Source organism: Ambystoma mexicanum, chromosome 4p (assembly GCF_040938575.1).
Source record: "Ambystoma mexicanum isolate Mex_15411 chromosome 4p, UKY_AmexF1_1, whole genome shotgun sequence".
Lineage (NCBI taxonomy): Eukaryota > Metazoa > Chordata > Amphibia > Caudata > Ambystomatidae > Ambystoma > Ambystoma mexicanum.
Window position 1 is genome coordinate 133,388,762 of NC_090927.1, and position 25,996 is coordinate 133,414,757.

The window sequence follows — 25,996 nt, forward strand, 5'->3', positions numbered from 1 at the left end:
GCAAGAGAAGTCTTACAAAGTGTTGAGTTTTAAGAGGGGTTGAGGGATTAGGGAGGGACGCGGGGAGGGTAGGGGATAAGGGGGGGATATGGATTAGTATTGATAATATAGTTTTTGCCTGGAATTGTTTATCTTGAAAATTTCTATTTCTCCTAAATAAATGCCAATAAAAATTAGGTTTAAAAAAAAAAATGATGTGATAAAAGCACCATAGCAAGGTGAAGCACGGCGGAGTCAAGGGTGGTGCTTAGTTTTTCTAAAACGCTGTTTTGCTGCTGTTTGGCTCTGGAGGCTCGAGGCACCCAATAGTGCAGAACAAGATCTAAGATTTTTTGCTTAGGGGAGGCGAGCAGCGGAGGCAGCGGAACCGTCTGGCGTCCAGGAAAGGAGTCCGTCCTGAAGGGAACATTTCGGCTACAATTTTAAACTTTACTCTGTCACCTGTATTCAGCCTCATAGCTGTTCCTGTCCCTGCTGAATCTCACACCCAACTTAAAGCCTAGCAAGTCATCTGAAGTGGGGGCTGGGGGAGATCCAATGGCAATCGGGGAAGCCCTTAGAGGCGTTTGATATTGTCCAGACAGAAACACCCCCCCCCCTCTTACTCTCGCATATTCTCTGATTGGTCACCAGTACCCCGATAGTGGTAAAAAACAAAACACACCAGGAGTCCTACGGCGTCTTACTGTACTGTTCCGGACGTTTTTTGTTTTTCGACAACAAAACAAAAAAACACCTTGTGCAAATGAGACTTCGCAGTACCACCATTTTGGAAAATATGCCTGACCAGGAAGGTTCATACTTGGAGCAGGCTTGGGGTGAAGAAGAGGAACACGGGACAGCTGTTTCAAATACCCCTGTCCCAAACCCAAACCAGCTCGCTCCCATAACTATACATGCACTTGTTCACACGCATGGTCAACAAACAGCCGGGAAAACCGACCCTATTTCCTTACTACAGAAAGGATGGAAGCGGGGTTTGGAATATACCATCACAGCAAAGAAAATCCAGAGCAGAATTAATGATCATTTCGCCAGAAAAAGAAATGAAACTGTTAATGATGTAGAAGACATGGTAGACAGTGCATGGCAATCCACAGAATGTGCACAAGAGGATGAAGACAAGGCCCCTCTCCTGCAAAGGGATTGCAGAAAAAACATTGCGCCAACCATTAACATCCAAAGCGAGGCAAGCCTGTCTACAATGCAAGACCTCCCGGACAGATCCTCTGAAGTCACCCAAGATGCTCCCCCACAAGCCAGTGAAAGCACATTGTCAGCTTTAAGTTCCGTGTTAAACTCCCTGGTTTCAGTATTTGAATTATTAAAAATGGAAGTCCAAACCCAAGCCAGTGTTTTGCTGGAATTATCAAATGAGATGGCCAAAAGTGAATCAGCAATGATGGGCTCGAGCAACGTTATGAACACCATTCTGATCCCAACCCTTAAGGAGACCCAAGTGGAAGGTGTGAAACAGGGCTCGACATTGCACAAATCGTCCACTTACTTAAAGCGGGGAAAAAGGAGAATGATACCACGCATGAGCTCCTAAAAGATCTTTCAGTGAAACTATCGAAACCCTACAATCCTGGTTATTCCTCCATCGAAGAGGTCCTAGAAGGCAACCCAACATTCGATGACACCCCATTATCCGAATCAACCCTAGAAGAATTCCGGAGATTGGCAAATGTGGTCGTCGATGAGGACGCGGTGGTCATGGAAAGTTCCCAGTCGAATAAGGAAAAGGTCACCCAAGGAACTAATCCCACCGAAGACACCTGGACCTCAGCGTCCTGTCAAAATTATAAAGGAAGGAGGATAAAACGGAAGAAAGGGAGTAGAGTTATGTCCAGAACACCTCTGCCACAGCAGAGAAGAACACAGAAAAATACACACACACAAAAAAAAAATATCAGAAAAATCTTGGTGCAAAGAATACAGGAGCAAACCTATTCCTGAAAAATCTGTCATTACCTGTGGATCACAAGTCCTTTGAAGCTCCCCCTCCCGACATTCCTCCTCCCGAACCGGCGCAGAGCATGGGCGAAATCCAAAATAGGCTGACTGAACTGGCCTCGAAAAAACTGGGGAAAAAGAAGTCTCAACTGAGACAAAGTACAGGCTCAAAGAAAAATAAAGTACACAATTTAAGTATTGGCCAGCAAACCGATCCAGTGAAATCCCCCCCCTAAGGCCATGAGCAAGCAAAGCCCCAAAATGGGTCAAGCCAGCTTTAAAATAGGCCCAATATTTCTGAAAAACATTGCATTAAGGGCTCAAAGAACCGCCACAGATCCTGAAACTGCAAAGGAAGTCCCAAAGATCCCTGTGAAAATGCCACCGATTTTCCCGAGACCGATTGAGAAACCTGTATCACTCTTGGGAATAGGCCATCCTAGTCAAACTTTACACACCCAAGAGGAAGCATCGACAAAGACCATCTTACGTGTAAACTGTTAAGCAGAATCCTGTGCAGTGCCCTTAGGGACCACTACACACAATTAAGTCAACAGGTGGCAATACAAGTTTTACCTTTGGTACAAGCCTGTACTACCATGTCAGAGTGGTAGCAGTGGCGGAGCAGCCAGGCTTATCTTAAGAGTATATGAGCAGTAGCCGAGATTACACAAAGGGACCACAATTACTCCGACTCAAGCAAACACTGACTGAAGGTTTCAGGTAAAAAATATAAGTACATTTATTTTTAAACCATTCGTTATAAACACAACACTTCTATTAAACTCAAATAAAAACCACATGTTAAATATACTACAACTAACCAATTCACTTTGTACAGTAAGTCTCAAGGTAAGTACCCTGTGTTGAAAGAACCGGTGTTACGAACAAAACACGTTACTGTGAATACGATTGCGATCACTTTTTGACAGTTCGGTCTACTAAAAAAACGCGTATCCGTGACATGAAATGCTACCGGGGCAAAAACACACTTAGCACTTGAGATACCCAGAGGGAGATGGAGGCAAAAATCACAGGCAATACTTTGGTTAGGCAGGCAGAATCAAGAAACACTCAGAGAGAGGAGTTCAAAAGTCAAAGGGCCGGAGCCAGGGTCGAAAGACACCGGGGTCTGTTGCCAAAGACCACACAGTCAGACAGTTCACGATTCAACGTAGCCAAAAGTACTTCGATATTGTCAATGTTCGGAAGCAAAAGTTATAAGAAGGAGGGAAGACAAGGGCAAGCCTTGGAAATGAAGAAAAGGGATTCACCCAGTTTCCTCAAGTAGAACACAGTACCTTGTTCCAATGGTGCAGCTGGTGCCCTGGCAGTTGTTCCTGTTGGTTTCCCGCAGACCCACGATTCCCGTAGCTTTGTTGTGAAGGAGGACGTCTGAAGGGGGTCTGCACCACACAGAGATGAAGCCGGCAGCAGCAACGAGGAATAAAAGGTGCGCTCCTTAAAAACAGGAGAGGCTCTTCAGGTGGCATTCCGGACCACTACAGCAGCGTGCAGCGATTTGAACCAAGTAAGAGCTTCCTCTGGCTGTGGAAGATGAGCTGGTTATCCCCACCAAGCTCAAGGGAAGAAGACTCAGGACTGGATCTTCTGAGTCGTCGAAGGGAAGATAGCTCAGGACTGCAGTAGGGCTTCACCGGGACAGGGTAGTTGCAGCAGCCATCGTTCTCTCTGCTTCTCTTCGGTTCCTTGTAGTTCCATTGGTGACTCTCTGACTTCTAGCCCAAGAGACCTGCCTTTTACGCGAAAAACCCCCATTCACACAGCCTGGCTGTCAATCACCCAGCAGGGGGGTTGTCCAGCCCGGACAACTACCCTGGCCAATCATGACAAAGTGCGACTTGGGTTTCCTAGGCTACCCTGTGCAGGGGGTGACAACACCCCTCCCTCACATTCAGCCCACCTAGACAACCAGGCGCCTTGAGGAGGGCTTCTGAGCAGTGGCCCGCCAAAACACAGTGAACAAAGGCGGCGAACCTAGTTTGCCGGGCAAAGTAAAACACAAGAAAGACTAACAAAAAGAAATGGCGAATAAACCCACCCGGAGCCAAAAGGAAGATGATTTGGTCAAGCGGGTTTATGTTCGAGGCTAATATAATAGCCAAGACTAGTAGCACGTTTATCTTATATAATCGCGGTAGAAAAGTTAGGGTAGATACCACTGCTACAAGCCAAGTCTAAATGTTAAAAGAGCGAAACAATGCTTTAGGAGGTACAGATAAAAAGGGATACGAATTAACCCTTTCCAGTACTCCATGGAAGATAGGGTGTACTGGATCTGTGGTAGATTGACTAAGTAAAGTTAATGGTAACTTTACCCTTTTCTGTGGGACGGTAGTCGCCTCAGAAATGGAGTCGAGGGAAGTCTCAAAGACAACCTTGTGTCACAGCACTGAAGGTGCTGTGCGACACACAAAAAGAAGAGGGCTACTGAAGTGTTGTACTTCAGAGTCCACAATCACAAAAACAGGTGGAAACATAGCAAACCACAGGTAAGAGGGGGAGAAAAGCTCTTACTCTTACCAAGTGGAAAAAAATAAACTCCAGAGGTCCAGCAAAGCTGCTGGGGGACTCACTCGGTGAGGGAAATTAGCCATAGATGAGAATTCTCCCTAACATAAACGATACCTGGAACGGCCTAGGAAAATGCAGAAATTTGGAGCATTCAAGCAGCAGGAGTATTATGGAGGAGCAAGAAGAACGTCCGAAATGCCATCTGAAAGGAAAGATCTAGATGTGTCCGACTACACAATTCCAAAAGCGTGGCTAAGGCTGTCCGGACATAATAAAAACAAATCACTTAGTAGATCAGTGATATTGTCTCAGGTCAAAAAAATCCCAAACTTGTTCCTATTCTCAAGGGAGGACATCGAATATGTGAAATTTCCGTACAAAGGGGATAAGTTCTTTGTGGAAATTGGCCTTCAGTCGCGAAGAGGGGGGTGTTGATAATCGCCCTCAGAAACTCTTATCATTAAAACGATCACACCATTATGTAACAACTGGGAATTCAAGCCTGTAAAATAGATGTGAAAATGGACATTCCACATCCCGATGTGGCAATTGTCAACATTTACTGGAATCCAGCCAGCTCAAAACTCCAGCACTTTCTAGAAGCACTGGGTTCCCTACTAACAGTGGTGAAGACTGAGCACGAGGGAACAAACATCCTCCTAGCAGGTGACTTTTAACACAGATCACATTACCATTCATTGTGGCAAGTCCTGGCAAATAAAAAGGAGCCCAACACAAAAAGAAAAACTGTGCAAAGACTTCCTGACTACTTGGGATCTTGAGATGAAAGCCCATGGCAGGCAAGAAGGCCTGAGCAACTTGGCGCCAAGGGAACTCAGAGTCCATTTTGGACCATATTTTTGTCTCCTCGGGACTATCTGGTCACTGCTCTAGCCTAAACATAAAATTTGAGGGGGGCAGTGACCATGCAAGATTGGAACTCTCCTTTCCTGATATGCAAAAATATTGACACATCAAGAATGCCCAAGAACTAGAGGGTCTCAAAGGAAAATTGAGTGTGTCAAAATACAAGCAAGGGGGTAAAACACTAAATAGATTATTAGAAGAAATTCCGTCCTCGATTTGGAGTGATTAATCTCATCCTGAGAAATTTGGAAAATATATTTGGTCCATACATCCATAAGTAAAATAGGTGCCTTTGGTAAACAAGAACATCTTCATATCTTTGACGAAGAAACGCAAAGGAAAAAGAGGGAACTCAGACAAACATTGCGCCATATAAAAAATAAGCATTATGACCCTAACACGCTCTCGTATGAACTAAAAAAAGCAAAACAGACCTATAGAAATTGGTCAAAAAATCAAAAACACCAAAGGTTGCAAGAAGACTGAACAAATGCTTTATTTATTAAATGCAAATAACACCACAAACTTTTGGGCCGCGCTGGGTTAAAGAGAGTCTGGGTTTAACAGCTCCCTGTGTAATCTAGTTCCAGATCACAAATGGGTGGAATATCTGTCAGAAAACTTTAAACCAACAGGGTTTACAGAATTTAGTCTGCGTATGGATCCCCCCTGGCTCCTCACGTTTGACGAAAATGACATCCTGGAATTAATATCTAATTCTTCTACATCTAAAGCTGCAGGCCCAAATGGCCTGACCTATCAGGGCCTAAGAAACAACCCAAAAACTTTGGGCCAAGATCCTAAATCGTCTCTTCCGAGACGAGAAATCCTAAAGACCAGGGTCTTTCCTCCATCATGGAAGAATGCACTAGTTATTCCATTCTTCAAGGGGAGCGATCGGCTAAGCCCGGCAAACTATCGCCCACCTCGACATAGATAGTAAACTCTTTATGCAGCTTCTATTAAGAGAGCTCTCACATTGGGTGGAGTTGAGGCATATATCATCATACCATCAAACAGGCTTCAGAAAAGGGCTATCCACTAGTCTCAATGGGCTTATTCTAAATCTGCTCAGTGAAAAGACAAACGAGAAAGAGGGCATCCCCCTTTATGGGGCTTGGGTAGACCCATCTAAAGCATTTGACTATGTGGACAGATCTTTACTTTGGCGTAAACTCTACAGCTGGGGGATCCCAGCCTCTCTGTTAGCAATGCTAATTGACTTACATAAGAACACCACCATAAGACTGAGGCTGGACGACCAGGGACATCTGTCGTATCTTATACATGTCTTTAAAGGGGTGAGGCAAGGATGTCTAGGAGCCCCATTGTTCTTCAACCTTTTTTTGTCAGATCTGGGAGACTTCCCATTTTCGTTGGCGTTGGCCAGACCAGTGATCAATGGGAGGAGGATGCATTGGCTGGCCTACGCGGATGATTTAGTCCTGCTGGATAGATCTGCGATTGGACTTCAGCGTCTCTTAAACTAACTGGGGGAATATGCCACCCTAAATGGGGTTTCAATCAACCCTCTGAAATCCAAGATCCTCATATTCAAATATCCAAAAAAGAAAATAGGATATGGAAATTGGGTCTTGGATGGTAAAGTAGTCCCTCGTGTTGAGGAACTCATATCTGGGTTATGAGATTTTTGCCTCCCCTGCCAATAACAAGGTTAATATGGCAATTATGGAGAAAGCCACAAAGATCATTCCAGAAATGAAAACATTGAATGCAAAATGTAGCAAATTTTCTATTCTTCCATTCAAGTTTTACACGGCAAAAGCAGTTCCAGTTCTACTCTATGGCCTGGAAGCAAAACCTCTGCTATGGCACACAAATTGGAATAAACTAGAGGGCTTCCTTTGGAAAAAATCTTTAGCACTACCGATGTGCACTCCATTATTGAGTCTTTGCTTTGAATTAGGCCTAGTTTCTCTGGTATGTCGAGCCGACTGGAAAATCATCTCACTATTTCGTGAAATAACCATAGCAGAAAAGACTTCTCTCTTCTCTGATGTGAATGAACACCTCAAAAATTCAAGATCTCACCTGCTTCTTGGTCTGGAGAAGAAAGTCAGGAATCCTGCTCAGGCTCGATTTGACCTTAGAAACCTTGGTGTCTAATCCTTTGAAAGTGGAAAAAGTCACTAGAAACAACTGATTGGATTGACACAATCGCCGGAGTGAGAAATCTCAATCTTCCCAACCAATTCCTAAAGGTGGATAAACAGTTAGGTCTTCTCCCTCGCTATCTTCAAAAATTTCCAGAAAAAGGAACAAGAAACAACTTCTTGAGACTTAGGCTAAACTTAGCCCATACCAGGGAAATTTTGGCAAGAAGAAATCAGGGGGGCCAAGCAAAAAAACTCTGCAGACACTGCGACTCTCCAAGCAAACAATCCCTAAGACACTTATTAATGGAGCGCGAATGAACCTGGTAAACTAGACTGTTACTTAGGAGATTCGTGGCCAAAGAAGAGATCCTAATAGAGTTTTTTTGGGACAGATTGATAGCTGGTCAAGAGATAATGCCAACAACAACAATAGTAGAAGTTTTGAAAAAATGCTGTATTCTATCGTAAAAAGGAAGTCATTTGCCTTCTGAAAGAGTGTTGCTCTGTTGCGACTGGTCCCCTTCGTAGCCTTCTGGCTTTTCTTTTTTTTTTTCTTCTCCTTGCCTGTTTCAAACATAGTTCTTATTTTAATGAGATTAATCTGTGAAAAAGTGTTTTTTCCCTTTTCTTTTGTAAAGGTTTTTCTTTTTAAAACCAAAACAAATAAATAATAAAAAAAATATTGTCTGCAACACTTATTAAAACAAACATCGGCAATGCCAACAGTTTTGGCTCTTGTGCAGGGATGTGAAAAGCATTTGTCAGATACTGCTGTAGTGGCATTAACTGCCCATCGATGGTAGGAGCTATGAAATCGTTCAAGTACCTGCATATAATAGCAGTACCTGGCAAATGCCTAATACTTTTACACAAGTCTAAACGGTTGCCTTCACCAATACTTGTTTTTACAGGGCTTCAGTGACAGACACGCATAGTGCTTATAAATGGTGTGGCTGAAAACAGACCAGGTTAAGCCATTTTCATTACACCATTGGCGTGTTTACACATCCAATTAAGTCATTATCTCTCAGAAGACTGCTTTAAAAAAGCACAGGCAGGCACTTCGAGCACAAGGTTTGATGGCAAGGCTTGATAAAGGTAACTCAAAGAGACCCCAGGAGGATGTGTTTTGGGCGAGGATGGGCAGGAAGTGGGTGGGAATGGCCATATGGATTGGCATGGCCATGGGCAGTTAATGGGTGCGTAAATAACCAAACACCTACCTACAAGCTTTGTGTCCCTCCTCGTATGCCATTTCTGGCTAGCTGTACTCTAATGGAATAGTTTTGGCACATAGGTGGCACTAAAGCACCACCTAATAGCCAAAACTGAAAGCGGCTTAATTTGGTTGATATTCTTGCATGGTGTTTTGTGTTTGCACCATTTTGTTCTTGTTAACAGGCTTAACAAACCAGTACCGGACAACACATTGTGATGCAAACTCCAGATGGGGGAGCAACTCTTATGAACTCTTTTCCAACTGCGGTTGCTGGGAAATTGTTGCTCTTTGAAAGACATAGGGTCTAGCTATCCTCAAATGTTTCCTATTGACCAGTGCCAGACCACTTCAATACATTACTGCCCTTTTAAAAGCTGAACCAAGTTGCAGCATTTTAACTGTCGCTGTGTTCATTATTTTGTGATGTTAGGATTAATATGCGTTTATGATGAGATGATATTAATGTTCCCAGAGCAAGAGAGCGGTACCTGAGCGGGCAGTCTGCTCTTCTACTAAAACAAACGCAGCAGGTCAGAGCCGAATACGATCTACCCCTTGAATGAACCGATCTTAAGACATCCAATTCTTGATATAAACCATATATTCCGTTAATCAAGACTATAAGGACTGGGAATATAAGTATGGCCTATAGGAAAGGGAATCTCATGCCCATTTTCGCAAGCGATCTAACCAAACAAGTTGAGTTGAAGCAAGACTTGGCCTAAGTGCAGACATGTAAGAAGGTATTGTTTGATATTCGTAAAGGTGGTATTTGTAACTTTAAGGGATCAGAATCCAGATATTTGGTTTGAAGGATTTAGTGGGTTTCAACTAAGATCTTAAGTTATCTGGTGATCTCTCCTTGAATGATCTTCCTGGGGAAGCTAGAGATTGGAAATTATGCAGCGCTGAGAAGTTAATTGCAACTTTGTGGTTAAAGTACTGTGTTCTCATGTGTTCATGAGACTAACAGCTAGTGAACTAAGTATACAGACAGATAAATAACGTTCAGACCTTTTGTTAAAAATCATAATCACTGTAATAACATAGCGGATATACTTTAGTAAGAGTGCCGGAATTTAAAATGATGACGCCTCAAGTCGAAAGCAAATACAAAGAAAATGAAACTTCAACAGAGGAAAAACAACAAAGCAAGGGAGATCTAGAGAAGGAACGGGAAAAAGAGGAAAGGGAAAGTGTAGCAGAAAGGATGAAAACAATACCTCTTTAGGGCAGGATTTGACACTGAAGGCGGGGTAATTGGCAAAGCAGACTGCTGTCACTGGAGTCTCAAGTCCTGCAATGCCCAGTGACAGACCATTTTACGAGTTGAAGGATTTCTATTGACAGTCAGAAAATACATACAAAAACATGCAACACTTGTTATTGTTCAAGTCACCTACCTGCCTGTCCACTTCTGGTAACAACAGGAGAAGCTCCTGCTGGCAGTCTCCCGGAAGCAGAGAGAAGGTGTGTTTGTTTATCAATGCCCTCAGATTGGTGTTGACAAGGATGGATTCAGGGGTCTCCACATCAATCCAAGAACATTTTGTCCTTTTTAGCTGCCCTGAAAAGAGTCAAAGCAAGACATGGTCAGTCTTGTGCATACTGAAAGCTGCTCATAGGTTACTTGCCACAGCTCACATTTGTCACACCTAATCACTTAAAGGCAGAGCAAAAATGAATTTCGCTGCAACTTTGGTATTCTTTTTCAAGGAAGCAGGGCCTAAGAAAGTGGTTAAAATAAAAGATCACAATATGGACTATGCACAAACCTGCCCATAGTAGGCAACATTCTGCCATGATATTTTCAGGTGTAGTGGGCAACTTTCAGTCTGATTGGGTAACTTCTGTATCAATTTCTAAAGAGAGAAGCCCCATCGGAACCAGTTTGCGCCTTGACAAAACCTGCAAGAAAACTGACTACGTGATGCCTGCTCCTTGTTTCAGTAATGTCATTATGTACACAGTGTGGGCTCCATGCCTGGGAAACTCAGAATGCACAGAACTCAAAGAACAATTTCATCTGTGGTTGCAAAGCCTTCACTAAGCTATGCTCATTCGACTTGGCCATACTATCACAAAATAGAATGTTCAATGACAACAATTGCCAAAGCCGCGCTTCCTCCTTGAACACCCTGTTCCTCACATTGCTTCTCCTGACAAAGCAAGACTTATAAAGCTGTAGTGAAAGGTTGGAGCAATTCAACAAGAAATTTGCTCATAAGTTACTAGACAAAATCTTTAATGGCTTACTGTATCAACCAGAGTATAAATGGAGAGACTAATATCTACCAGGTCTAAATCTGAATAGTTGTCCCCACCTACCTGGACGCTGGTATGGCTGTTTTCTCAGGATCACACATAGTTATACAAGTTTACTTACTTGGATCATCTTCAATATATAACGAGATCTATAGTATAGATGCTTACCCAATACTTACCCACAAACAACTATATTTACGTTGGAATTTCTAGCATTGGGTAAGTATCTATAATATAGATCTTGTAGATGATGCACACATCCGAATAGATAATGATACTTTATCTCTTGATGCAGTCCTTAAATTGAATACAGATAAAATGCAACGGTGGCATGGTGGTTGGCTAAACTTTTATTAGATGGAAGAAAAAAAACCTAACTATCCTATCCCTAACACTGAGAGGGGCTTCCCTGCCTCAACTAAAAATACTATGGAATCTGTCAGGGTGGCCAAAGTAAAGGGTCCACCGTCCTGTGTAAAAATCCGATTTCCTTCCCTTACCATTTGAACTAAACTAAACAACTGAGGGGTTTTCAGCTGCTTCACATTGAGGCTGGTCTGAGGGGATGTCTCTCTTCCTCAGGTTACAGTGCCTTTTGTAAACAAAGGTGCAGGTTCACCAAGTTTTTTCAAAACACAGTTCACAAGAAATTTTCCTTTTTTATTATCGTTGTTATCATTATGATTTCTTTGGCATAAGCTTCTTCAGATCATTGGCCAGGGGGATGACTCCCTCCTATCTGGTCCCACGTCCCGGTGTTAGGGGGATAGCTCCCTCCCCCTAACACCGGGGTGTTTCTCAGGTTTTGTGTTGATCATTTCTCTGTAGGGGTAATTTCTCCCTTCACCAGCGTTCCTCAGGCTTCTGAAAAAATAGAATACTTGCTTGGCAAATGTCTGCCTTCCCCTGGCCTTTCCCAGGCTTCTTAGCAGTTTGTGTTGTCACGAAGAATGGCTTTCTCCCTGGACTTCTTTTACCTTTCGGTATGCACAGCCCACCTGGCTTATCACTCTACCAGGTTCTGTGACTAGGAAGAGGTACTGAGGATCTTTATTTGTTTTTATGAGTGTGGGCCACAGACATCCTTCTTTTGTGCGTGCCTCCTTCTGGATAGACTTGTTTCACTCTCCTGCAAAGTACTATTGTGCATCCCCAGGTATGCAAATGTCTCTCCCCCTTGTTTAGGGTCACAGACCCTATATCTCTGGCTTTCTTGACTGGCCCTCCTCTTTTGGACTCTCCGTCACCTTCTCTGGCCCCACTGTATTCACAGTGCGTGCTTAACTACTCACCCAGTCTGCAACGGTCTTGGGTCTTCCCTGGTGTCTGCGATCAGCTGTGGGGCTTCCGGGGCCCTTGTGGTTTCTCTCAGGGCTGCAGTGGTTGAGCAGCGGTACACTTCCTTTAGATGGTGTGGGTCTCCCATCTCACGCTGTCCTGCTTTATAGAACGCTTGGCGCTTTTCTTGGTGGGACTGGCCGCATAGCTTCCTGCTCCATTCTCGGCGTCCCAGTCTGCTTTCTACTCTTCTGGGCTGGGCTAGCTCTTACGGCTCCTCTAGAGAGGATGAGACATTTTGCAGTCCTTTCCGATTTATGTGTTTATGTGTTTAAAGTTTCCACATTAAATAGAGCGTATATTGGTTTTGCGTTATGCTCTTTATTCCTCTACAGAACTTCTTCGTCCCAGTGTTGTCAGGATTACTCTCCACTGGGTTAGGGGAGTTCTTCTTAGTCTCAGTTTCTTGGTGTACTCCATCTAGGTAATACATACTCTTTCTGGGCTCAGTATGCCTTAAGAGGATAGGATCCTTTACTTTACAGCAATACACAGAGGTATTGGGAAGGGCTCAATGTGTTTATAAAAACAATCAAAACAACTTTTTATTTTATTTATGATTTGGGGGCGGGGGAATTGGCCCCTGTGCCCCCAATTCCCCTGTTTCTACAGCTTTTTTACTCCCAACTACCCCCACCCCTTTTAATCCCTTACCCCACCCCCATATATTCTTCAACTAACAAATTAGTCGTTATTCAGGCGGCACTGAAAATGTTTGTCATTATCTATTTTTCGTTATTAACACCGCATACCATTGGGAAGTGCAGAGGTGGGTGTAGAGTAGGAGTATAAGGGAGATAGGGATGGAGGGTGGAAAAACCACAGCCTCCCATAATAGTAGTAAATGGTCCCATAGTTGGTTTCCCTCCCCATGAGATCCTCCTGCTGAGTACCACCCCGAGGGGGACTATTGGGTAGTGGACTCACCTCCCTGGCCTCATGGGAAAGGGCTCACTCCAGGAGAGAAGGGACAATATCCAAGGATTCATCACACAATCTATATTACATTGGATGAATACAAATCCAAGTGAACCCATAAAACCTTCCTAATATAAGCTATAAACATAATTTTATTTACAATCGAAATCAGGGCATACATTTTCCTATGTTTTGAAGTGACTGATTTGTCTAATTACAATTGACGATACTCAAGAATAAGCCTAGGAGTGAAATCTTAATTGTTGGACAAGGATCAAACGATCAAAAACGCGTTGAGATATAAACTTTGGAGTTCAACTTTAATGAAAGATGAACATTCTTTTTCCAGTCTATCCAAGTGAAAGAATGCATTTTGGATAGGAGGCATGTGCAGATTTTTTATAATACAAAAATTGCTTTAGAGGCTTCAGTTTTTTCATCACAAAATCAATCGCAAATGTTACAGGTTATGATTAACACCTGTAATTAATTTAATTGGACTATAAAATTTTATTTTTAATTCATAAAATTGAAATTTTAGGAAACCGTAAAAATGTTTTGAGCAGTTATTTATTGACACATTAAAAACACAAGGGTTGTCCAAGCGAGGCGACCTTGGAAGGCTGTCCAAGGCAATGTCTTTATCTTGCTCAGAGTTCACCTGTCTCGGGAAAGCCAACATCTACACCACAGTGACTGGTTACCTCATCTGGTCATTTGGCTTATAGATTACCAGTGGCTTGAAAAAGTATCACAGTACATTTGAAAGGCTGTTAATGTATTGATCAGTCATTTAATGCATGCTAGTAAAATCTAGCTGTGCTTCACAGTGCAAGGTACATTGTAGGATTCTACCTTCTCTTCTTTGAACCCCCTCCAACCCCAAATACATCATGGGTTCCCCCCACAGTGGTGCCCAGTTCAGGCTTAGGTTTCTAAACGACCTTTGACAATTAACCTCCATCTTAAATCCACACTACGGGCAGAGTTCCAGAGTATCGAATATACAAAGTATTACTTTGCTGCTACCCTCACTCAATGTTGTTGACTCTGTATCCCCAAGCGGGCAAGCCCAGATAGAGCCGCCAGCCCCACTTTAGTTTGGTCTTTTCTGAACTTTGGTGGACTATTTCCAAAACACTTGTGGACAAGGTTGGTGTCCAGAGTCCTCTACCCCTGGGTAAAGTAGGAAAAGTGTTGCAGGCATAGATTTCACTATCAAAATAGCAGATGTTCACAGGGTGGTTGCTGCCACTCACTTGGTTCCAGTGAAATGCTAAATTGCTGGTATTTCCAGGTATTCAAATTGGACCATTTTGATAAGGTTCCCTGCTTGACCCTGGAGTACAGACAATAGGATAGAGGAGGCTGGATCAAGAGGCTGTAAACTGGGGATCCCCAGACCACCATTTCTTTTGACCTAGGACGCACTAGGGAACCATAACATGCAGACCCTTGAAGACTCCACTCACATGTATGGGGAGAGGTTTCAGCATTAGGCCCTTAAGGCCAGTTCCATCTGCTCTTCCCTGCCCTGAGGGTTCGATTTGCAATAACCAAAGCCTACAGCCTGGTGACCAATAGTATGCCTGTACCTTTAAAGGATCCAAGCTGCAGCATCTGTCAGAAACAAACAGACTTCAGCACAGATTCAATGTAATTGAGCACCAGTGCAGAGTAAATGCACCATTCTAGATGGTGAGGTTGACACTTTTTCCTCTGCTAGAGAAAAATGTACTTCAAATAGAAGCTTGTCACTTGTATTTCCTCAACAACCCTGCAAATGACTATATGGAAACACAATAAACCAGCAATGCCTGCAGGACAGGTGCAGAAACATGTTCTAACCAGACAATAGCAAAGAACACACACGGCGCAGTCCATGGGAGCAGCACTGATAAGTTACATCTCCCTATTGTTCTACAAGTCTAACCGGCCTTGCAACAGATTTACAGCAAACCGAAGAGGCCCCATATGGCCAGGCTCACTGCAAAATTTAAAATGGGGCAAGCTGTAATGTAAACTCAGGCAAGGCCCAACCTAGGCACATGGGCCAATCCCAGGCTAGCCCCATCCAAACAGGTGCAACACGTTGCCTGAGAACCAACCCTGAGGGGTGGAGGGTGGCAGAATATAAAAGCGGGGCTAGTCAATCCCCTGGTATGGGATGTTGAGAGTGAGCACTGGAAATGAGTGTTTGGAGGAGAGAGGCAAACAGACCCGTACTAAGGAGAAAGGAGGATGAAGGCGATAGATGGAGGCTGGGAGGAGGTTGCTTCCGGAAAGAGGAAGTTTACCATCTAACAAGGAGTTACTGGAAGGAGCAGGTTTAAGATCTGAGCGGAGAGGCATATCGGATCAATTGTTGGATCAGGGAAGGTTACCACCTAAACAGGAGTAGGAAGGGAAGTTAAACTCAAAGTGAGGCACAGAAAAGTTGCACTGCTTCTTCAAGTGTGACATATGCGATTCAACTGTTTGGAGAAATATTGCACTAGCAAAGCAAGTGAAGAGGTGCTGCCTTTTCTAATGGACAGCACATAAGAGAAATGAAGACTGCCCCAATGTATAGCTAGAGGCCCCAAAAGAATGGATGGTTTTATACATTCACATTTTCACCAGTTCCTGGTTTCCTTGAGAGAGAACAAAGAAAACCGGAGGACTGAGCGTGCTGTACTGGAACAATATGGCTGACAGCAACAAGCAAACTCAAAGTATTGGAGAGCTGCAGAGCATTTATACCGTTCAACAGATACTGCTCATTCCTTACAAATCATGGAATATGCCCTGTACTATGTATATCTCTTTTATTCTCCAACATCCAGCTTCCCTGCTGCACCTGAAAAATGAAACCAAAATGAACTCTTTGTATTCAAAGCCTGACAGTGTCAAGAATATTCCAATGTAAAGAGAGGAACACATTACTTACCTGTAACTGTTCTCCAGAATGGGTTGGCATGGATTCACATGCTCATGAATATTCCCGGTCGTCATCAGGCTGGGGATCCTCAGTAAAGAAAATAATCAGTTTCAGTTTCGTTTCTGAACTGTCTTTCTACTATTAACCAATCACTGGTCTCTGGTTCATACTGCCCCCAGCCAATGACTGCCCTCTACCTAAGCCCCTCCTCTGGCAGCCATCTTCAGATTTGGTAGCACGTAAAGCGGCAGTAGGATCAAGAGAAGAACCGCAGAGGGGTAGGCGGGAGGGTTCGCATGTGAATCCATGCCATACCCATGCTGAAGAACAGTTACAGGTAAGTAACTTGTTCCTTCTCCAGCATGGGGTCTGGCATGGATTCACATGCTCATGAATACAAGAATACATAGCAGTACACATGCACAACCAAGGGAGGTGGCAAGGCTCAACATTAAGCATTTCAACAACTCAAGATTAAGCATCTCTTACCTCCTCACCAGGCTCACCTTCAAGCCAACAGGTTGTGCAGCACTGCCTGGCCGACTCTGGACTCCTCCCTGGAATCCCAGTCGACGCAGTAGAATCTCGTGAAGGTGTGCGTCGACCTCCAGGTAGCAGCCCTGCAGATGTCCAGCAGAGGCACACCAGACAGGAACGCCGTAGTAGCAGCGATCGCTCTGGTTGAATGGGCTCTCAGACGGCCGAGCAACAGTCGCTTTGCCAACTAGTGACAGTGCATGATGCAGCTGGAGAGCCATCTGGAAATGGAAGCCTTCGAGAGGGCCTTCCCTCGGTTCACAGGTCCAAAGTTCACAAACAGCTGTGATGTCTTCCGAAAACTCTTTGTGCGGTCCACGTAGAACTTCAGTGCTCTAGCCACATCCAGCGAGTGCAAAGTCCTCTCAGCCGGCAACGAAGGCGACGGGAAGAAAACAGGTTACACCAAGGGCTCGTTGAGATGGAAGTCCGACAGTACCTTGGGCATAAAGAGGGGTGCGTACTCGGCACTACCCTCGTCTCGTGCAATGCCAGATATGGAGGCTTACAGGAGAGGGCCTGGATCTCTCCCACTCGTCGTGCGTGATGGCCACAAGAAAAGCTGTCTTCCACGATAGGAGCTTCAGCGGTGCCGAGGGCAGGGTCTCGAATGGCGGACCCATGAGCCTGGTCAGCATCACATTGAGCTCCCACGCCAGGGCCAGAGCCTTCACTGGCGGGAACGAGCGGAACAGTCCTTTCATGAACTCCTTCACCAGGTGATGCGACCACAGCGACAACCGCCCCAGAGGTCTGGTGTAGCGGGAGATAGCCGCCAGATGGTCCCGACATGTCCAGAAGGTCCGGGAACCGTATCTGCCTCGGCCACGCCGGTGCGACGAGGATCATCCTGCACCGGGACCGTCCGAGTTGACTGATGAGTCACAGAAGCAACAGCAACGGTGGGAACGCATACAGGAACAGGCCGTCCCAGGGGAAAGAGAATGCATCGCCCAGGTTCCTTGGGCGGGGAAACCTGCTGGCGAACCTCCAGCACTTGGCGCTTGTCGCTGTCGCAAACAGATCAATCTGGGGACTGCCCCACCGTCGGAATAGGAGATGCACTTGATCCTGCCGAAGTTCTCACTCATGGCAGGAGCGCAGCTCCCTGCTGAGTGAGTCGGCAATGGTGTTTTTCACTCCTGCCAGATGAAAAGGTACCAGGAATATCCCCTGGGCGACGGGCCAGTGCCATAGATCCTGCGCTTCCCTGCATAGGGCTGGTGATCTGGTACCCCCCTGCTTCCGGATGTAGAACATCGTGATGGTGGTGTTAGTGAAGACCGGTACCACCTTGCCCGTGAGGGATGGAAGGAAAGACCTGAGGGCCCAGAACATGGCCCGGAGTTCCAGGACGTTAATGTGCAGGGACCTTTCCTCTGGGAGCCAAAGGCCTCTTGCGTGTAGATCTCCGGTGTGCGCTCCCCATCCCTCCAGGGAGGCGTCAGTTGTCACCGTTTCCTGGTGCGCAGGGGTCTGGAAGTCCATGCGTCTGCGAGATGTGTGCGGGTGCCCCACCACCAGATCGCTTGAAAGAAAGTCTCGTTGAGTGGGATCTTGTGTTCGAAGCTTCCCGCCACTTGCATCCAATAGGCGTCGAGGAACTCCTGCAGTGGCCGCATCCGCAACCTGCACAGACGCACGAGATAGATGCACGATGACATCTTGATGAGCAGGGACTTCCATGGTCAACAACCGTTGTACCTTGCCCAGGATGGCCCTCGTCCTTTCCTCCGACGGTGAGGCCAACCACGCCACTGTGTCGACTCTGGCTCCGAGGAACAGGGCGTCCTGTGACGGTACCAAGTAGGACTTCGCAAAGTTGATCGAGAATCCCAGTTCCGTGAGCAGGCGGACATTCTTTGCTGTGTGGTTGACGGTGAGTTCTCTCGACTTTGCTCGGATGAGCCAATTGTCCATGTTGGGGTATACGTGGATCCCCTGCAGGCGCACCTGCGTCGCCTCCGTTGCCAGGCACTTGGTAAAGACCCTTGGAGCTGACTTCAACCCAAAGGGCAGGGCCTTGAACTGGTAGTGCCGCCCTTGGACCACGAAACGTAGGAACTTTCGATGTCCTTTGTGTATGGGGATGTGAAACTAAGCATCTGTCATGACCCTTGCCCCTGGCCCTCACTGGCAAGTCAACCTTCCAGTTAGGGCCAGGTCAAAGGCCTTAAAACCTCATCCAAGACTCTCTTGGAGTCAGTCCTGGCGCCTTTGGCGCCAGGCTCATAATCATGAAGATCAACATTAGAATGGGACTATTTACTTGGGACTATTTCACTTCGGGGGGGGGGGGGGTTCAGCCAACATGGAGGCACACACATAGCTCAGTTACAAGGAACTGAGCTATGCGGTCTAGTCTTTTGGGTGTGGCAGGCCTGGGACTACTTTACCTGGACTACTTTGGGTGTTGCAGGCCTGGGACTATTTTACCTGGACTACTTTACCTGAGACTATTTAAGCCACACCCAAACAGCAGAACATGCTTTGCATTATTCTGCAGTGGGCAGCGTAGCGCTCACCGTGTCCAGTTCTTTGAAGCCAGTTTACCTAAAACCAAGGACCTGCAGAGAGAGAAAACACTACGAAAGTTACCTGGAACAGTATCCTGTCTTCAATCCACTGCTGACTTCATTTCCACTCACCTGAAGGTACGAACTCCATCATCCGGCAACTGCATGCATCCTGGAATACCATAACCTGGAAAGGGGAGAAAGAAAGACAGCATTAGTAAGCGTTTACTCACGTTTCCTCCTGAATGAAGAAAGCCACACAATTCTTACCCGAGTAGTCCTCTCCTGGTCAGTATCATTGCTGGAACATTACAGCGCTCGGCAAGGAACATCGCAACCTGCAAGGAGAGAAAAGACACAGGTTAGCAATATAAAAGGCGAAACAGCGCCACGCATCGCGCATTACTCACCGGACAGCATCGCGCACACCGCGCTTCAAACTGCATGACAACACCAAAATACCTTTCCATACTTAAAAGGAAATAACAAGACATTATTATTCGAACTAAGAGGAACATAAGAACTGCATATAAAGACTGTAAAGCAGCAAACCTACGGAGTCGCAGCAGGCCTGGATTGCCACAGTGGGGCTTGGACCAGTGAAGTAACTTGGTAGCTGCTCGCCCCCCACATCTACGCGCCCCTGCCACGAGGAGCAGGACGGAGAATCCACCTCTTACAATATTAAGGTGAGGAGAAGGCCCGAGGAGGAGGAAGGAGTTGAGGCCAAGGTGGTGGTAAAACAAAGAATCTGGTATTGAATCCAGCTCTCCTATATTACAGACCCATCTTTAACCAGAGGCCTTACCAAGGGACCGGTTTGAGAGTGCAAATCATCCAACCAGGGCTGGGTGGCGTCCCTGTGGATGCCAGGTGAGCGTAACAGCCTCCTTCTAGTCCAGCGACGATAGGAAGTCTCCTTCCCCCAGCTGTACCAGCACGTGCTGAAGGGTAACCATCCGGAACTTCTGGGCTTTGATGTATTTGTTGAGGCACCGAAGCTCCATGATGGGCCGCCTGCCACTGGTCTTCTTTCGTACGAGAAAGTACTGCGACTATACTCCGGAGCCCCAGAGCCTCTTTGGGACGAGTTATATCGCGCCCTTTCTCAGCATGGCTCGTACCTCCCGAAGCAGCTGTGGAACGTGTTTTTCTTTCCTGGCCACAGGTGGGAAACGGGGGCACTTCCTTTGGAACTCCAGAGTGTGCCCGTGGGCCAGGGCATCCAGCACCCAACGGTCGTTGGAGATGGACTCCCACACGTCGATGAAGTTCGCCAGCCGGCCTCCCACTAGGGTGCTTAGGTGGGGGCCCGACGTCACGGCTGGTTCAGTCCTGTTGCGCAGAGGCCTTGCCAACCTGGGCTCCTGGGCGACGACGTTATCCACCGGCCTTGCTGCGGCCTCTGTAAGCTTCCAGTGACGAGGAACGGGCAGCTTGGCGGTATGACGATGAATTGCCGCCGAATCCTATGGAGGCACCTTGTGATTTGCCTCCGGAGGTCCGGAAGAACGGCCGTCATTGATGAAGTGTGCCTAGGGCACAGACCGTCTCGGTGTCCACTTTGATGGCCTGCAGTGACTCGTCCACCGCTTTCCTGAACAGGTTGTTTCCATCGAAGGGCATGTCCAGTACCCTGGTCTGCACGTCCTGACGGAAGTTGGTGGCCCTGAGCCAACCGCTCTGGCGCAGGCAAACGCTGTTGCCCATCTGACGAAAACCGGTATTAGCGATGGCCGTAGCTACAGTGATGCGTGATCCGACGTCACCTCGCCTTTTTGCAGGATTTCCATGGCCTCCGCCCTCTTGTCGTCTGGGAGGAAGTCCAGGATAGGGACGATCTTGAACCACAGCTCCCCATCATAGCGGGCCATAATCGCGAGGGCGTTGGCCGCCTTGATGGTCGTCGCTGCCGACGAGATGACTCGACATCCCATTGCATCTAGCTTCTTTCCCTCGCTGTCCGGCGGGGCAGTGGAGGAGGACGCCGTCGCCCCTGCCGCTTTCTTCTTGGCTGCCGCAGACACTACGGAATCCGGGGTCCGGTTGCGCCCTGAGGCACATAGGAGCGGAATCCTGGACCTGGTACTTCTCGTACCGGTCTCTCTTCACAGGGGACTGTGGAAGGGTTCTTCAAAAGGGACAGCCCTTCGTCCCATATGTCGTCCAATAGCAGGACTGAGTACGGTTTTCCTCTTGGCTTCCCGTCGTTGTTAAAGAAAACCCTCTTTCTTTTGTTCCTCGGGGCTGGAAAAGTTCCGAGGCCCTGGCGATCATAGCGTGAAAGGAGCCAATTTCGTTTGGGGGGGGCGGGCGGTGGCGATGGGAGATCCATTCCGTCGTCTCCACCATCGTCAGTCCCCGTCATCGCCGTCTCTGTCCCCATCTCCATCTCGTCCCTCAGAGGGAGGGATGGGTGTGAAGGCCGCTCGTTTGGTGGTCTCCCCGATGGTCCAGGCGCTTCTGGATTGTCCGCTGGGGGTAAGGGCAACCTTGTCGTTATCTCCGTACACAGGGTCTACAAAGCCAACAAGATTGCTCCCGAATTGTCCTGTGGCGTAGGCATCAGTTGCGACGGGAACGTTGGCTGGGGAGTGGGGTCCTCTCTTTCCTCCAGGGCCCGCGGCTCCTCATCGGCTCCACCGTTGCTCTCTACGTCCGCCTCGTCGGGATTCTTCCCGTAGGTCCTGAACTCCTCGAACTTCTTGTCCAGGACAGTTGACGCCAGCCAGCTCATCCTCGGAGGTGGTGTCCGTGTCCATTAGGGCTACCATGCCCCCCCCACTCTCTCGCCCCAGGGTTTCATGGGGGTCTTCTCGATAGGCTGGAAAGATGTTTCCCTCCGTGGTGGCAGGGAAACTCTAGGCCTGGAAGTCGTCTCCACTGGGTTAGCCCCCGCAGGCTTCGCCAGGGCTGCCACAACTCCTTCAATCGAGGCCTTTGCCAGGTGAATCAGGGCCTTCACGACCTTGGGCGCTTCTGAGGCCTTCACCTTAGGGGGAGGGTCACTGCCTCGCCCCCCCCCCCGTTGGCTTTCTCCGTCGGGATCGACCAGGGCTTACCCGGGTTCTCCGACTTCCTTTTCACCAAGCCAGAGCATTGGCTCGTGGATGATGGCGTCAGTGACATTGCGCCCTAGGCAGTAGAGGCACCGGGAGTGCTTGTCCTCAAAGACATTCTGCAGTCCACATCCTGAGCAGTTCCTAAACAGTTTGGATCCAGTAGGCGTCGAATCGCCTTTGTCCTGGGCCATGTCCGAATCGGGGTAGTCCTGAAACGTCTTCTGGAATCCTCCAAGAAGTGTAATTTGACGGAAATCTGCCCTTGAGGGGCATAGACCTTTTCGAAACGGGTCCCCGTTGATCAGAAGAAGAATCGGTGGAGCTTGAGGCTCGAATTGACCGAAAAAATAAGAATAAACTCTTCAAAAAAACAATACGCAGTAAAAGCTCGAGAGCTACAGCACAGGGACTCCCAACACTTGAACGTGCTATAAAAATCTGAAGATGGCTGCCAGAGGAGGGGCTTAGGTAGAGGGCAGTCATTGGCTGGGGGCAGTATGACCCAGAGACCAGTGATTGGTTAATAGTAGAAAGACAGTTCAGAAACGAAACTGAAACAGATTTTTTTCTTTACCGAGGATTCCCAGCCTGACGAGGAATATTCATGAGCATGTGAATCCATGCCAGGCCCCATGCTGGAGAAGTATTAATTTCTTTCAACTGCCAGATTATTTTGCAGAGCTTTTAATGATATGTGGGGTCCTTCCCTACCTACGTTTCCCCATGGACTAACTATGTGGACATGGGTGGTCGGGGAGTCCTCCCCCGCCCTACGGTTAGGGTAGATGAAGTTAGGGGCCATGAGTTACTGCCTGGGATTCTCGTTTCCCGCTCGGTCTATGATTCCTAGTCGGGTGCTTCTGGTTCTGGAGCAAAGAGCCAAGTTTTAAGTAGTTTTATGAATTCCAGATGATCCCTTGTGTTGCAAATGTTATTTGGTAGGTCATTCCAGGTTATCGCGGCCAGGTGAGGGAAAGATGATCCTCCGAATGTTCTTTTATTTTATGGTTTTGGTTTTAAGCGAACGTCGTTGCTGCATCTGAGTGGTCTTGTTGGATGGTAGACGGTTATTTTCTCATGTAGGAACTCTGCTCTTTGGCCGTGGATTGCTCTGTCTGTTATGCACATCGTTTTGAACTGTAGTTAATGTTTTATTGGTAGTCAGTGTAGCATTTTCAGTGCTGGGGTAATGTGTTCTCTTCGTGGTAGTTTAAGCAGGAGTCTGGCCGCAGCTTTTTGGATGCACTGAAGTCAATTTAATAGTCTTTCTGGCATTCCTAGGTATAGGCTTTTGGCGTAGTCTACTCTGGAAATGCGTGCAATGATGCAGAGTGTTTTGTGGGTGAAAGAGGAATGGTAGGATCCTATTTACTGTGTGTAGGAGGAAAAAACATTTCTTGATTATAGCATTTACTAGTGGCTCAAGTGTTAGTTTTTTGTCCATCATGACTCCCAGGTTTTTTTACTATCGTTGATGGAGTCGGTGCTGTTCCCAGTTCCGTCGGCCATGGGATGTAGTGGTTGTTTTGCCCGCTTTTGGATATGATCATTATTTCTGTTTTGCCGGGTTGAGTTTGAGGCTGTTGGTGTTCATCCAGCTGTAGGGTTCTTGTAAACAGCCTTTGTGTGTGTCATCAGTGTAGTTGTAGCATGCAAGGCCATGGTTCTTAATGAAAATGATTAGTGGCGTCAGGTATATGCTGAAAAGCAATAGGGATAAAGAGGATCCTTGTAGTACACCACAGGTGGATTCCTTTGGAGTGGATTTGAATGATTTGATCCATATGGTTTCTGTTCGTTAGGAAGGATTTAATCCATAGTAGGGCTAGGTCAGTGATTCCTATTTCTTCCAATCTCCTGATGAGGATTTCATGATTGACTGTCAAATGTTGGAGAGATCCAAAAGTATTAGAGTTGTGCTTTAGCTTTTAGATCGTCCCAGATTGAAAGCAGTGCCATTTCCGTTCCTCTTATCGGTCTGAATCCTACTTGTGCTTGGTCCAGCAGTAAGTGCTCTATGAATTTATGTGTTATTCTATAGACTTAGGTTTCAAATGCTTTCGCTGGGTACGGGATGTGGGAGATGGGTCTGTAGTTGAAGAGGTCCTCCATGTTTCCTGCTGAGTCCTGGAGAAGTGGCTTGATGTATGCCAATTTGAATGACCGCAGTACTTTCCCTGTAGAAAGTGATTGGTTGAAAAGGTTTCTGTAGTATTCCATGAGTGTTCCTTGTGCGAGGATTGACTTATGTATGTCGGGGGGCATGGAGCCTGCTTTGTTGCTATTGCTTGCGAGCTTGACGAATGTCTCCGCTGATATCTGGGCAAAGCTTTGAAGTTTGTTCTTGCGATCCTTGAATGGCTGGGTCGGTTGCATGTTGTAGTTGCTTGGTCTGCTTTTTATGATCTGTTGGATGGTGCTGATGAACAAGTTACTTACCAACTGGTAACATTCTTTCGACTGGATGTTCCTCCAACGTATTCCACATCTTTGACATGTAATGTCCACAGCTGTGCACTTCGGAAACTTTTTCGGCAGAGGGTGTCCTGCGTCAATGGCATCGGGTCAATGTCCCTCAAAGGCCTCCGTCGACGGCGACATTACAGGATGTTATAAATAGGACGCACGGCGCCCGTAGCCTCAGTTTAAGTCTTTTCCCTCAGTCTCAGGCCTGCTTGACTGCACTTTGCAGCTTCCATTTCCGCAAGGCTATCGCATAGGAAATTCTCCCGAGGGGCAGGCTGGGAGGGCGATGTGGAATACGTTGGAGGAACATCCAGTCGAAAGAAATTTACCAGTTGGTAAGTAAATTGTTCTACGAATGGATTGTATCCCCCAACGTATTCCACATCTTTGACAGACTCCCAAAGCAGTACCAGTAAATGGAGGAGGGAAAAGAATTTAGAGTACCTAATTAGATTGCGGAATAAAGAACCGCCTTCCCAAAGGCCATATCCTGACCATGGATTGTATCCAGGGAATAATGTTTTACAAAGGTGTGGATGGAAGCCCATGTAGCAGCATCACAAATATTCCTAATAGGAACACCCTGCTGGAGGGCGGTGGAAGTAGCCACACCCCTAGTGGAATGAGCTCTCAACCCTTCCGGAGGGTCCTTACCCGCCAATCGTTAACACTCTGTAATGGTAAGGATAATCCACCTGGACAAGGTCTGTTTGGAAACAGCCTGGCCCAAACGGTGTCCAGCATATCCTACAAAGAGTTGATTGTCCACTCTGACCCTGGACATCCTAGAAATGTAAAAGCTCAGAGCTCTCCTAGGATCCAACCGATGGAGTCGCTCCTCTTCCTTACCAGGATGAGGAGGAGGTAGAAAGATGGGAGAACCACCTTTTGACTCAAATGGTATTCAGAAACTACCTTAGGTAGAAAGGAGAGACAAACTCGCAGTACAACCCTGTCCTTGTGAAACACAGTAAAGGGTGGCTTAGATGAAAGTGCCTGCAATTCACTCACTCTGCGAGCGGAAGTAACTGCAAACAAGAACAGTCTTGAAGGAAAGTAATCTCAAAGGACAAGAGTGCAAAGGTTCAAACGGAGCACCCATGAGAAATTTCAAAACCAAATTCAAATCCCAAACCGGCACCTGGAAAGGGGACAGCGGGAATACATTAGTCAGTCCTTTAAGAAACTGAGAAATCAAAGGAATCTTATAAGAAAATTCTTCAGATGAGCGCTTAAAGATAGACAGTGCTGGCAGGTAACCTTTAATGGTACCCACTTGA

At 46.6% G+C, this 25,996-nt stretch overlaps 1 protein-coding gene across 3 annotated transcripts in view; it reads right to left on the bottom strand.

Moving 5' to 3' along the window:
• ASXL2 (ASXL transcriptional regulator 2) overlaps positions 1 to 25,996 on the bottom strand; it is a 747,150-nt gene that overhangs the window by 121,395 nt on the left and 599,759 nt on the right. For all 3 annotated transcript variants that reach the window (XM_069605568.1, XM_069605569.1, XM_069605570.1), the window contains one exon: positions 10,098 to 10,261. In XM_069605568.1, the coding sequence (XP_069461669.1) occupies positions 10,098 to 10,261 (164 nt within the window). The remainder of the gene's footprint in view (positions 1 to 10,097; positions 10,262 to 25,996) is intronic.